This window comes from Molossus molossus, unplaced genomic scaffold (genome assembly GCF_014108415.1).
Source record: "Molossus molossus isolate mMolMol1 unplaced genomic scaffold, mMolMol1.p scaffold_m16_p_5, whole genome shotgun sequence".
NCBI lineage: Eukaryota > Metazoa > Chordata > Mammalia > Chiroptera > Molossidae > Molossus > Molossus molossus.
Window position 1 is genome coordinate 56,639,559 of NW_023425388.1, and position 15,043 is coordinate 56,654,601.

General features: G+C 38.5%; 1 protein-coding gene across 1 annotated transcript in view; it reads right to left on the reverse strand.

Moving 5' to 3' along the window:
- Window positions 1-216: 216 nt before the first annotated feature.
- ATP13A5 (ATPase 13A5) overlaps window positions 217-15,043 on the reverse strand; it is a 108,778-nt gene continuing 93,951 nt past the window's right edge. Inside the window, exons 27-30 of the mRNA XM_036243240.1 lie at window positions 12,692-12,894; window positions 4,346-4,434; window positions 2,556-2,636; window positions 217-731 (exon numbers count right to left, since the gene is read on the reverse strand). Coding sequence (XP_036099133.1) covers window positions 471-731; window positions 2,556-2,636; window positions 4,346-4,434; window positions 12,692-12,894 — 634 coding nt within the window. The 3' untranslated portion in view covers window positions 217-470. The remainder of the gene's footprint in view (window positions 732-2,555; window positions 2,637-4,345; window positions 4,435-12,691; window positions 12,895-15,043) is intronic.

The window sequence follows — 15,043 nt, forward strand, 5'->3', positions numbered from 1 at the left end:
ACATAAATGTTCTTTGTAGTGAATACAAGTTTAAGTAAACTTGTGACAATTTGTTGAGAGAAGGGTTGTTTTTTTTTCCAAATTATTTTATTTCTGTAGATGAAAATAAAAAATATATATATGTGACACTTTCAAAGACCAAATTTTTTCTCGTTCTTCTTTTATTGATATCCATACTATTAATGTGTGAAAAGTTGTACATTTAAACCAGGATAATGCGATGTAATATGAATAAAGTTTATTTTTTTAAAATGACAATCCAGGCAATGTATTTTTTCCTTCAGTGGTAGGGGATAGGATACAGTCAAAATAAACATATTTAAGGTCCTTTGTTGCAAAGCTCAATACACTGAGAAATGGGCTCAGCTGGAGAGAGAAGAGATAAGGGCAAACTCTCTTCACCTCTCCGCAGTGCTTTAGTTTCTGGGAAAAAGGGGGATGCTGTCAGGCATGTACAACATCAATTCTGATTACAGTCTGGTCCAAAAATGCTGTTCTGTGCTTTGGCCTCCCCACTCGAGTTTTCCCCTTGGAATCCATTCAGGGCTTTCATAGCCTCGGTTGAGGTAGAATCCATTTTTGCCTTCGCCTGCATAATCTGTCCTGTTTGTGGGAGGCCAGTTGGAGTCTTCTGCCAGCTTCTTTTGCCAGTTCCTATATTGACTTTTCGAATAGAATCCAAATTTTTTTTTGATCAATAGCCAGAGCTCTCGATTTTGAAGGATGGCATCCTGGCAATTCCGGTGGAAAAAACAAACCATCATTCACTCCTCCTGCTGCCTGGTCGCTACTACCACCCCTCCTCTGAGATGCACTGAGGGCTGCTAACTCACCCTGTGGGCTCCATGAAGTCTAGCAGCTCCCCCCACCTTCCACTGAGAAGCAAGAGCATACTTTTGTTCCCAGAAATCCACTGAAAGCATACAACCTTCCATTTCCACAGATTCCTAGTTAAATCCTGGCTGATAATCCATTTAGAATCATTTCACTGCCAGGCTAAAGTGATAACTAGGTACTGTACTCAATAACGTACCCCAAATCAAGAAAAGAACACAAAATTACTGCTACCTGCCTAGGCCCTGTAGAAGGTGCCAAATAAAGGTTTGTTGAATGAACAAATTCTAGCAATCAAACGGATTTTGCTTTCCATTTTGGAGGCTCTGTGTTTTCTATGGTCACATGCACACTATTTTTACATAATAGAACTGGTCAAATTTTGCATTCCACTTTTGTTTATATTAGGCTTTCATATGCAATTTGTAGTTACCACCTTCTTAATAATCCTTTTTAATAACATTTCTTTAAATTGTTGTATAACTATATAAACAAGCAGAGTCTTTACTTTTGAGCACTTGAGTCGAGTCTCATATTTTACCAGTGTGGGTAATACTGTGTGATAATACCTTCATACATGTAAGGTTTTTTTTCTCTCATTTGGTTTCTTAAAAAAAATATGTGTTTATTGATTTCTTAGAGAGAGAGGAGAGAGGGCGAGAGAGGGAGAGAAACATCAATGTGAAAGAGATACATCCATCAGCTGCTTCTGCATGCCCCCTACTGGGGATTGAGCCTGCAACCTGGGCATACTCCCTGACCAGGAATCGAACAGAGACTTCTCTGTCCATGGGACGATGCCCAAGCCCCTGAGCCACACTGGCCGGGCTCATCTGGGGTTTTTAAAAAATATGGTCCCAGGACTAGAATTCCTCAGTTAAAAAGTATGAGATATTTTATACTAGTTGCATTAAATGGAACATTTACAGAAATAGATATCCCCACCCTAGCTAGTTTTGCTCAGTGGTTAGAGCATTGGCCTGCAGACCAAAGAGTCGCGGGTTCGATTCCCATCAAGGGCACGTACCTTGGTTGCAGTTGGTCCCCAGCCTTGGTCGGAGTCGTGTCGGAGGCAACCAGTTGATGTGTCTTTCTCATATCGATGTTTCTGCAACCCCCCTGCCAAATATATATCCTTTCCCAAGGAATTTACAGTACATGAATCTGTTTTTTAAAAAACTATCCTTTTAAAAAAAAAGTACTTGAACCTTTCACTGAGTAGGTAAAGTGATTTAGTGACACTAAGTAGAAGAGAAATGCTATAGGAGAAGGCCTTGGAGAGTAAGCAGCGGCTAGAATGAGCGATGGCTCCCCTCTCTCTTAATTAAGGAAGCCCTTCTGAAGACTGCTTCACTTTTAAATGGTCTCATTGAATTTCCGAGCTGGAAGGGCACCTCGTCTGGTCTCTACGGGATTATTGAGAACACTAGAAAAGTACAATACAATGCCCTCATGTGAGGCAAAATTAGAGTTAATTTGATGTTTTGCTTTCCATGCTACAGATTCTGAGAGCATTTCCATGCAGCCTTCAAAGAATTTCAAATCATTCCCTAAGGAATTTCCCCCCCAAGGTACATGCACAGTTTTTACAAACCCTTCATAACTGTCATGACTGGAGACAGACATGTTCACTCTAAAAAATGAGCATCTGTGGAGAATGAGACACTTTATTTGTTTATCTCCCTGGAAGAATAAAAGGAACTGTATGGAAATCATTTTACCTCCACAAAGAAGGCCACACAGAACTGGATGAGGGCTGCCACCAGGATCGAAACCCTCCATGATGTTGTGGTTGGGATGAACTGAGAACAGGAATACTACCATTATGATTTTCATACCTTACACTTTGAGAAAACACATGATCTTATTTAATTTATGCATTGGTAACAACTCTTTGAGTAAGAAAGGTAGGCATTATTTTCACTTTATGGATGAGAAGGCCAGTACCTTGCCCAAGGACTCAAAGCCAAAAAATAAAAGGCGGAGCCAGAACTTAAATGAGAACCACTGCCTCTCGTCCTATGCTCCCTCCATTGCTTGATGACAGACATCGAGTGGATGTGCCCTGGGTTGCAGACGCTAGCTTCTGCGTCTCTTTATTTTTATCTTTTCAAATAGAGTAAAGAGGGCAGAAGTCTAATCATCCATCTAATAAATTATTACTTCTAATTCTCCAAAAGCAAAATCTACTTGAAATGTATTCTTTTAGTAAAATTGATCTATGGGTAAACATAAGAAGTTCAAGTTTATTTTAATTGACATGAAGGGGACATTTTCTGAACACATCTTTCTAGCCCTCAGCCCGATGGCTTGATGAAAGTCAGCCCCACCCAATCCACCTCCTTGTGAAGATTAAGGGGTACATGTTGACCACTGACTACACTTACTTAATGAGTGTGAGAGCTACAGCTTTCCGTGGCTGCATCCATAGCAAGAAACAAAAAGGAAACTACACAGCCCCATTTCTGATCCTCAATAGTAGACTATGAATGACTGTGTAGAGGGCCGAGCTGCCTTTAGGACTAAAACTACAGGTCCTCCACAGTATCTAAATGCTCACTTTTATTCTCATCTCTGTTTTGATGAGTTATTCCCCCCGCAAGTGGAGACAGCGTCTCTCTGAGTTGTGAGAGGCAGCACCCTGGGGCAAGGGTTGTCTGCAGAGGCCGGGAGGCACGGCAGTGGGTCAGATCATAGTGAAAGTGAAGGGTCAATCCTTTTTATTTCTCCACAATGCTGGGTCCAAGAATGGGTTCACTTACCTCGTAATAACCTCAGTTTTAACCCACTGTACCCTGGATCAAATGTTGTCCACTGAAATAAAACTCCCTACAGTCAATTTTCTGACAGACGGAAAATGATTGGCCTCCAAGTCTACTTTTTCTTACTCCTTACAAGTACATTATGAAGGATTTCTAATACATGTGCTAAAAAATTAAACTTGAAAAATTAATTACTGTATTAACACATAAAATGTATTATACTAGTATAACATAGAAGAATAAAGTATCCAAGCATAATATTTCAGATGTGAACAGAATAAATGTACCCAATTGATAATACCAATCATATGAAAATAGAGCCTAGTATATGTGAGATCCAGCTATATTACTTGTTCTTCTAATAAATGGGAATAGTCCTGGCTGGTTTGGCTCAGCGGTTAGAGCATCGGCCTGCGGTCCAGAGAGACCCGGGTTCGGTTTCCGCTAAGGGCACGTACCTCGGTTGCAGTTTGTCCCCGGCCCTGGTTGGTCGTGTGGGTGGCAGCCACTCGATGTGTCCCTTTCACGTCAATGTTTCTCTCTCTCTCTCTTCCTCTCTCTCCCTCCCACTCTGTCTGAAAAAAGGGAAAAATATCCTCGGGTGAGGATAAAAAAAAAAAAATGGGAATAGCCTCACAACATTCAGTGATTAGAGAGACTATGGTAACAACAGAATTTGAAATTACAGTGCAAACATGGTCCCATTATACACGTGAGTCATAACAGAGGTGCAGATGGATACCACTTACCTCCATTCCTTGGTATATATCTTGAAAATCAGAAAACAGAATGAAAACGGTGAGGCCCAGGGCAGATATCAGCAGAAATGAGAATATATCTGAAGAAACACCAAACACTAATTTTAGATGCTAAAGGAATGTGTCACATAATTTGGCACACATTGCTGAATCAATTATCTCTGTTGGGCAAATACCGATACATCTTCAGATGTTTTCATATATCCTCATATGTTTTAAAATATGTTCTAATGCTTATAAGACAAAGGTGACATTTTAAATTCTTTCCTTGAAAGGCTGGGTATAGAAAGCTGCTAATGAATGTATTGTAGTAACCTCCATAAAGGAGCTACCTCCTCTGAGGAGTCCTGGGGGGCCAGGACCTCCTGCAGTGACCAGCCCATGTAAATGGTCACCAGAGAGGCCCTGATGCTGTGTCACCATGTGTCTATTGAGTCGTGCATGCATGGACAAACAGTCCTCTCGGTAGCACTTCATTGCCTATTGAATAAATCCAAGGGTCTTTGATTGACATTCAAATGCCAATCAGCCTTTCTCTGCACAGGAAAGTTAAAACCTGCCGCTTCCAGGGACCCAACACTTTCTCCCTTCTGTTCCTCTGTTCATAGAAACTTCTTCCTCTCTTGGCAAGTTCCAGTTTTCCAAATAACAAAACAAAACAAAAAAAAGCCCAGTTCAAATATTACTTTATCTTTAAAGATTCCCCAATCCTCCCCTACAAAATGTTATTTCATATAGTGTATATCATGATTTTTGGGTGATCTTCATTTATGTATCAATTAGACTGTAACTGCTTGAAGGTGACTTCGTAACTGCTTCTCTGGGGCTCTGAACTGAAAGAGTGAGAAATTAGCTGGCATGTCTGCTGGGCTCTCGCTCCCCAGCCTGCCCAAACTGCTTTACTTTCGGGAGCTCAACTTCCCAGAATGCAATGTGCCAACATCCCTGCTCTCGCCCGCAGCCCCATCCACGCATGTGTCCATCAGAGCTTTTAGGCACTTTGTAGATGGTGCCTTATAAATGCTTTTTGATAGGATTAGCATGCTTGGGCCAAAACAATAGCATTTAATCAGTGTTGCCATGACATCAATGATTCTTACAATCCTCAAAATTTATAAACAAACAAACTAGGTTTTCTCTTATGCTCATTTATTCTGGTGTCGATGGTCTACTGGCCCTCAACTCGATATCGTTCTCACCAAGGAGAAATCAGAGGCAACTGCTCCTCTACAGCAAGACCTGATTTTTGAAGCCTCCAGAGTTCTGTTTTCACCCCTGTGTACCCACACCCGCCCTCATGTTCGTCTAGGCCTCACTTTGTACACACAGCCAGAGGCAGCACCTGCAGAAGAAGACCCAGGCTTGTCCAAAAAGGATGTGAGGCAGAGAGGAGAAGACCTGGAGCTGCATCTCCCCAAATAAAGCCATCTGAGCAGCATGCTGATGAGAAGTCCCCACAGATGGCTGTGTGGATTTCCATTTACTTCATTGTCTCCAAGTCCCAGCGACCCTGATGCTGGGAAGATGGTGGCCCAGACGTCCATCCCAATAAAGGCCCGGTGCACACTGGCAACCAAGTGCACGTCACACTGTCCTCAGACTAGTGGTCTGAAAAGCAGGCGAGGCTAATGTGCACATGAGCAGCGTGGAAACAAAATTATAAGGCCCTCCTCTTTAATGCAGCTTTGATTGGAAAATGTAATGAACGACTGAAATGAACACTGCCCTCCTTGGTTAGTGGCTATTGATGAGGAAACTTGAAAGAATGTTCGCACAGGTGATTTGGAAAAACAAGTCCCAGGTAAGCCGTTACTGAAAATGTTCAGATAAGTGAATATTCACACTTGTTTTCTCAAAAATTTAATCTGTACTTAAACTGACTGACAGTTGCTAGATGGGAGGGAGGTTGTAGGGCTGGATGAAAGGTGAAGGGATTAAGTGGTACAAATCTGCAGTTACAGAATAGTCATGGGGCTGTAGATTACAGCATAGGGAATAAAGTTAACAGTGTCGTGATGGCTGTGTATGGGGCCAGGCGGGTACATGGGGCAATGAGGGGACCACTCTGTAAAGTGCGTGATTTTCTGGCTACTTTGCTGTACATCGGAAACTGGTGCAGAATAATGTTGAATGTAAACTGTGGTTGGAAAAAAAAATTCACCTGTACTTTTTCTATATCTCACATCATAAATTGATCTGTCAAAGACTGTTAAGAAGGGAAAACACTTTTCTGTTATATCAATATAAAATTGCTTGTATATTTTGCCCAGCCAGTGTGGCTCAGTGGATTGAGCATCATCCCATGGACTGAGAGGTGCAGTTTGATTCCTGATCAGGGCACATGCCCAGGTTTCTGGCTCGATCCTAAGTAGAGGGGGCATGCAGGAGGCAGCCGATTAATGTATCTCTCTCACATCGATGTTTCTTTCTCTCTCTCTAAAAAATAACAATAAAAAATATTTCTAAAATAAAATAAAATTGCTTGCATATTTTAATGGTAGTTCAAAGAACTTTTGATTTATAAACTTGAGAGAATATGATTTATTCTATTGATTAGAACTTCTTTCATTTCAGTTATGTTCGGCATAGGGGTTTGAGTTTACCCAAAAGCTTTGAATCACTATAATGTAACTAAGTCAGCTCTAAAAAAAACTCAGTTTATGCAAAAGGACTTTGTAGTTGCAGTTCAAATTCAAGTTTAGCTAATGTAATACATCCTGCTTGCACATATATTTACAATTAAAAAGGACTGTAAGAGATAAACTTTAAAACATGAAGCAGAATCTTGATTTGTTGTGACAAGAGCCAAGGGCACTATCAAGCCTTGTATTAAAATTTAAAAAATTATAAGAACTTCAGAGAGAAGTTTATAAAAAATATAAAATTAGAAGAAAATCTTAGCATGCTCTCAAAACCTTTCACAAAAACAATTATACACAAATTAAGGAGGGGAGGAGAACAGAGAAAAGGTGAACAATATAATTGCTAAAACTGGTTTAATATACTAAATATCTGTTTTCATAAGAATAGGAATGAGACTGATTTTCTAATAACTATGACTGATTTAGAAAATGAGAGATTAGAGTTTGTGCCATGTGATGTACAAAACTGTAGTCAATTTTTTAAAGCAGAATCTTTACAAACCAGAGTCTCTGATTATAACAATAAAACTAAAAATTATTAACCAAATTTAAATAAAAAAGTATTTTCCAACATACAAATTATAAACAGAATTCTAAAAATCTGTTGGGTTGAGAAGGAAAGCAAGTTTGTTTATAAGGTATTAAGAACAAAAGAAGACAATTGAAAACAAAAAATCCTTTTTCACTTAATAATTAAAAATCACAATTCTTAAAACTAGTGGGTCAAAGAGAAAATTAAATCAGAAGTATAGACACATGAATGTAAAGAATACAATCCAAACTAAAATTATTGGTCTTGAATGCTTTTCTAATTTTTTAAGAATGAAAGAAAATATGTAAATTATAAAGTCAGTTCAAACCTTAAAACATTTCGTAAATTAATTATTTTTGTTAGAGATGTTTCTCCTTTTCCCCCCACTGATTCCTGCCTCCCCTTCCCTCCCTGCCCTGTCCCCAGTTTGTTGTCCATGTCCACTGTTCATGCACACATGCCTATAAGTTCTGTGGTTTATCTCTCCCCCACAGCCCCCTCTTCTGGGGATTGTCAGTCTGTACCCACTTCCACGTCTCTGGGACTACCCCATTCCTCAGACTGTTATGTTCATTATATTCCACAAATAAGTGAGATCACATGATATTTGTCTTTCTCTGTTTGGCTTGTTTCACTTAGGATAATACTTTCCAGGTCCCTCCATGTCGTCTCAAAGGATAAGAGATCTTTCTTTCTTACAGCTGCATAGTACTCCATTGTGTATATGTACCACTGCTTTTTGATCCATTCGTCTACTGATGGACACTTGGGCTGTTTCCAGATCTTAGCTATTGTAAATAGTGCTGCTACAAGCATGGGGCTACATATATTCTTTCTTTTTGGTGTTTCAGGTTTCTTAGGGTATATTCCTAGAAGTGGGATCACTGGGTCAAATGGAAGTTCAATTTTTAATTTTTTGAGGTAACACCATATTGTTTTTCATAGTGGCTGCACCAGTATGCATTCCCACCAGCAGTGTACTAGAGTCCCCTTTTCTCCACACCCTCTCCAACACTTGTTGTTTGATGATTTGTTGATGGCGGCTGTTCTGACAGGTGTGAGGTGATACCTCATTGCTGTTTTAATTTGCATCTCTCTGATGATTAGTTATGTTGAGCATTTCTTCATATGTCTCTTAGCCATTTGTACATCCTGTTTGGAGAGGTATCTATTTAGTTCCTCTGCCCATTTTTTAATTGGGTTCTTTGTCTTCCTTTTGTGGAGTTGTATGAGCACTCTATATATATTGGAAATTAAGCCTTATCTGATATATCTTTGGCAATTATGCACTCCCATACAGTGGGTAGCCTTTCCGATTTGATGATTGTATCTTTCGCTGTGCAGAAGCTTTTGAGTTTGATGTAGTCCCCTGTGTTCATTTTCTCCTTTGTTTCTATGGCCTTAGGTGATATATCAGTGAAAATTCTTCTGCGTATGATGTCTGAAATTTTGTTGCCTACATTTTCTTCTAGGATTTTTATGGATTCATGAGTCACATTTAAGTCTTTTATCCATTTTGAGTTTATTGTTGTGTAGGGTGTAAGTTGATGGTCTAGTTTCATTTTTTTGCAAATAGCTGTCCAGTTTTCACAACACCATTTATTAAAGAGGCTGTCCTTACTCCACTGTATGCTCTTGCCACCTTTGTCAAATATTAATTGAGCATACTGCCTTGGGTCCATTTCTGGTTTCTCTGTTATGTTCCACTGGTCTATATGCCTGTTCTTGTGCCAGTACCAGGCTGTTTTGATTTGTTTTTAGTGGCTTTGTAGTATAACCTGAAATCTGGTAATGTGATCCCTCCAACTTTGTTCTTCCTTTTCAAGATTGCTGTGGCTATTCAAGATCTTTTGTGGTTCCATATGAACTTTTGAAGTACTTGTTCTAATTCTGTGAAGTATGCGGTTGGTATTTTGATGGGGATTGCATTAAATCTATAGATTGCTTTGGGTAGTATGGACATTTTAATGATGTTAATTCTCCCAATCCATGAACAAGGTATGTGCTTCCACTTTTTTATATCTTCCTCTATTTCTTTATTCAATGACCTGTAGTTTTCTGCGAATAGGTCCTTTATTTCTTTGGTTAAGTTTATTCCTAGGTGTCTTAATTTTTTTGCCGCAATGGTAAATGGGACTACATCAAACTCAAAAACTTCTACACAGTGAAAAATACAATCATCAAATCGGAAAGGCTACCCACTGTATGGGAGAGCATAATTGCCAATGATATATCAGATAAGGAGTTAATTTCCAATATATAGAGAGTGCTCATACAACTTCACAAAAGGAAGACAAAGAACCCAATTAAAAAATGGGCAGAGGAACTAAATAGACACCTCTCCAAACAGGATGTACAAATGGCTAAGAGACATATGAAGAAATGCTCATCATCACTAATCATCAGAGAGATGCAAATTAAAACAACGATGAGGTATCACCTCACACCTGTCAGAACAGCCGCCATCAACAAATCATCAAACAAGTGTTGGCGAGGGTATGGAGAAAAGGGGACTCTAGTACACTGCTGGTGGGAATGCATACTGGTGCAGCCACTATGAAAAACAATATGGTGTTACCTCAAAAAATTAAAAATTGAACTTCCATTTGACCCAGTGATCCCACTTCTAGGAATATACCCTAAGAAGCCTGAAACACCAAAAAGAAAGAATATATGTAGCCCCATGCTTGTAGCAGCACTATTTACAATAGCTAAGATCTGGAAACAGCCCAAGTGTCCATCAGTAGACGAATGGATCAAAAAGCAGTGGTACATATACACAATGAAGTACTATGCAGCTGTAAGGAAGAAAGATCTCTTATCCTTTGAGACGACATGGAGGGACCTGCAAAGTATCATCCTAAGTGAAACAAGCCAAACAGGGAAAGACAAATATCATGTGATCTCACTTATTTGTGGAATATAATGAACATAACAGTCTGAGGAATGGGGTAGTCCCAGAGACGTGGAAGTGGGTACAGACTGACAATCCCCAGAAGAGGGGGCTGTGGGGGAGAGATAAACCACAGAACTTATAGGCATGTGTGCATGAACAGTGGACATGGACAACAAACTGGGGACAGGGCAGGGAGGGAAGGGGAGGCAGGAATCAGTGGGGGGAAAAAGAGAAACATCTCTAACAAAAATTAATTAATAAAAAATAAATTAATTTAAAAAAGTAAAAAATATTTTTCAGAGGAAAGAAATAGTTGAAGTTTTCAAGTCTAACATTAAACCAAACAAAATACTACACAAAAAAATTCAGACCAGTTCCCAAATAAATGTAGATATAAAAACTACAAAATTTAATTCAGTTAAATTTATAACCCACCAGAAATAAGTAGAGTTTGCTCAAGTATATGAAAGCGATTTAATAGTAAGTTGATTAATAAAGTGATATTCTAGCACTAGGTCACAGGAGAACAAAAAGCATTTTCATCTCAGTAGGTGACGAAAAGGCATTTGATGAAATGCATCTCCCATTCTGGATTTTAAAACACATTTTTAATTTATTGAAAATAGAAGGGTATTTTCTTTATATGATGTAGCCTACCTTGAACCAATATTCAGAGGTATATTTACAAGGGAAAACTACTAGAGGCATTTCTATTAAGGAGAAAAACTATCTGCTATTACCACTATTATTTAACATTGTCCTAGAAGTTCTGGATTGCACAGTAAGACAGAAAATATACAACCACACCGCCCCCCAAAACAAAACAAAACAAAACAAAACACAGGATTGGTTTTTAAGTAAGTGTGCAGGATCTATAGTTAAGAAAATGACAAATATTTACTAAGAAATATAAAAGAAAAGTATAAGTAAATGAAGAGATGACATGTTCTTAAATATGAAGACTTAAGCGTGTAAACAAATAAATTTTTCCCAAAGGGTATTTTTCAAAAGCCTGACAATTTATTTTAAAGTTCTCCTGGAAGAATAAACAAGAAAGAAAAGTAAGAAATATTTTTTAAATGAAGAGTATTGAGGATACACCAACCTTACTACTTTAAAAAACTTATTATAAAACTATAATTTTTAAAGCAGAGTGGTAGATCAAAATTGGGCTGGCATATCAACGAAACAGAACAGATAGTATAGAAAAAATAATTATATAAAATTAATATATAGTATATAATGTAATAAATATGATATTAAAACTTGCATAATATAAATTATGCATATGGGAATATAAGTAAGACAATGATGGCATTACACTGAGTAGGGGATATGTGACCAAAAGAAATATCAAATAATAAAATCTTCTTGAAAAAATAAGGACCAGTTGGATAAACTAGTTTGCGCTTTACCTCAAATTATATCCCAAATTAACATTAGATTTAAAAAAGCATTAAAAGAAATGTAAAAAACTAAATAAATGATAATCTGATTTTGCAATGAGAAAAAAATGTGTATAATATCAATAGAAAAAAATTATAAAGAAATAAACAGCTCAAATAAATAAGAAATATATTGTCTAGCCGGTGTGGCTCAGTGGTTGAGAGTCAACCCATGAACCAAGAGGTCGCCAGTTCAATTCTCGGTCAGGACACAGGACCAGGTTGTGGGCCAAATCCCCAGTAGGGGTCATGCAAGAGGCGGCTAATTGATGTTCTCTCTCATCGATTTTTCTCTCTCTCTCTCCCTCTCACTTCCTCTCTCTCTAAAATCAATAAAAGGAAAAAAAGTTTTTTAAATGAATAAAGATGCAAGTAAATTTCAGAGAAGAAGAAATGTCTAATGACATGGAAATAGGTTCATCCTTACTGGTGATTAAAGAGCCTCTCAGAATGATTAAAGTAACTTTGCTCAGTGTTATAAAGCTATTATGAGGTCAGATTGTATTTAATTTGTTGGAAAGCCCTTTACAAAATATTTTGACATGTATGTAGCTGCTTAAAATCCTTCCTGATGGCTCACAGTAGGGCAGGACTCATGTGACAATTCAGTAGTGCAGACGCTTATCTGACAGCGAGCGGGTTTCTGCTGTGGGCTCTACCACCTGCAGAAATGACCATTTAGTGCTCAGCTTCAGATCAACGCAATTGCTGCCTTCTCAGCCAATCACTTTATCAGTGAGTTGCAGGAGGAGAGGAGAGGAGGGGATTTGAAAAATATTAGAAAATATTAAGAAAAAGCAAAAGTAAACTTCATATACTTACAGTTTGTGTAGATGGGTTTTCGAAATGGCTTTCCCTTAGAAAAGATGAATGCTACTGTGACACAGTTGATAGTGGTGATGGGCCACAGGGTGGTACTCTCAAAACTCAAAATTGAACCAGGAATCAGAGTTGCATTTCCAGTCCAGTTCCCTTCCAAACTCATATTTGTTGAGAAATTACCTTGGTTGTCCAGAAAACACTCACTACAAAAGAATTACCAGCATTCATGGGACTTTTTATTTCATTTTTATCTAGCTGGTGGGGAAAAAAATTTGTTTACTACTACCACAGAACCTCAGCTTTCAAACTGTTCCAGCCGTAACTACCAAGATATAAAGCTCTTGCGGTGTGAAAGCAGAAATAAAATTCAGAGGAAGTCAGATTGTTCTTTGTCCATCATTCCATTTGGAAGAACTTATCTGTTTGGAAAGGACTTGAATGACATTTTCTATGGAATTCCTTTCAATCCAGAGTAAATAAATCGTGTGTGTGTGTGTGTGTGTGTGTGTGTGTGTGTTTCTCCTTCCTCGACTCATGTGAGCCTCACAACGTGGGTCCCGATTTTGGATCTGCCCACTCTAATCCACTCTCTTCATGCAACCAAAGGTTCAGCCCGAGGACCTGACCATGAAACTCTCCTGCTTACGAGTATCTATGGCTTTATTTTGCTAAGAAGTTAAGTTCAAACTTCTCAAGGCAGGCCCAGACCTGCAGTCTCTGGTTTCAATGTACCTTTCCAGCCTTATCTTTTGCTAGTCCTTCCATGCTCCTTATCTTCTGAACATGTAGGAATATTTCCTGTTCCTCAAATATCACTATTCGCACACCTCTGGGGTCATACGTACTATCCCTCCTAGTGTCACTCTATCTGGGAGGTCTTTACATTGGCTGGCCGGCATAACCAGTGCCCCCTCTTAGTGTTGCATTTAGCTTATTATTTTGCAATTATTCATTCACATGCTTTTCATTCACATGGGATGAAATTCCTTGAATATGAAATTTTTCTTTTGGTTTTATTTATTTTTTTGTTTTACTCAGATGTATAACAAATCCTTAGCACCTAACACAGTGATGCCACATAACATTTGCTCAGAAAAACATTTAAGATGTGAGCTTTCCCAGCTCTGATGGACCTAAGTGCAATGTTTATTTTTTTTCAATATCAAAATCATAAGTCAGTTTCCATCAGCTTTCGTATTCAACTTGAAAATTTCTCCTACTATTATAATTGTTTATAAATAACTTTGATTTTCCAATTGTGACCTCAAGCGCAAGACTTAAATCTTACTATACTTGGTTCCCTAGGGATCCAAAATGTGGTTTGCATACAGGAGATATTTAGTCAATGTTGCTTAATAGATTAATGAAACAAGCAGTAGTTAACAAAGTATTCTTTCACAAAGGGGACAGGTAGACTAGAAGGCCTGAAGTATAGAGTTTAACACTAAAATGTATCTAAACCAATACACTTATATTGCAGATAATAAAGTTGAGGGCTAATATGATGTAGCTGGTTAGTGATAGAGGCAGGACCGCCCACCTAATTATCACCCTGTTGGCTACATCATGTTGTCTCCTAGATTTAATCAGACCTTTGCTTCTCTGAATATGTGCACTCCAATTTGGGGGGAAATCTGGGTTTGAAACAAAAATGACTTCTATATTTCAAGTAATAGTTGAATTTTGGGTCTAAATGACAACTTTGGACAGCACCTGGTAGTTTTTAAACTGTCTTTCATCAATTCCTAGGGCTCTGGTGCCTTCACGGTGGAGGGAGGGGGAGTCTGCACAAGCCCGACTTCAAAAGCAAAGCGCTTTGCCTGCCTCTGCTTTCAGAGATCCAGCAGACTTTGTTGGAAAAAAATAAGTTTAAACATCTGTGGCATCGTTCACCTCATGCAACCCTTAATCTATAGTTAAAGAAATTAAAGCTTGGGGATGTGGAGAGACTTGCTCTGAGCCTAGTGTTCAATCAGAACAACTAACCATCAATTGACATTTTAATTATAACATTCATTTGAAAAACCCAAAGTCATTTAAGCAAATCTCATCTATATCAGGGGCCAGCTACTTCAGACAGACCAAATCCAGCCCACTAACTGCTTTTGCAAATGAAGTTTTATGGAACAAAGTCACATCCACTTGTTTACATGTTGACTGTCTGTGGCTGCATTTTCACTATAACAGCAGAGTTGAGTAGATATAACAGAGACCATCTAGTCCACAGAGCCCAAACTATTCACTATCTGGCCTTCTAAAAGGAAAGTTTGCCCACCCCTAGTCTATATGATACCTAAACCACCAGCGAGTTAATACATTCATTCAGTCAACCAGCTGTCAGATCTATACCTC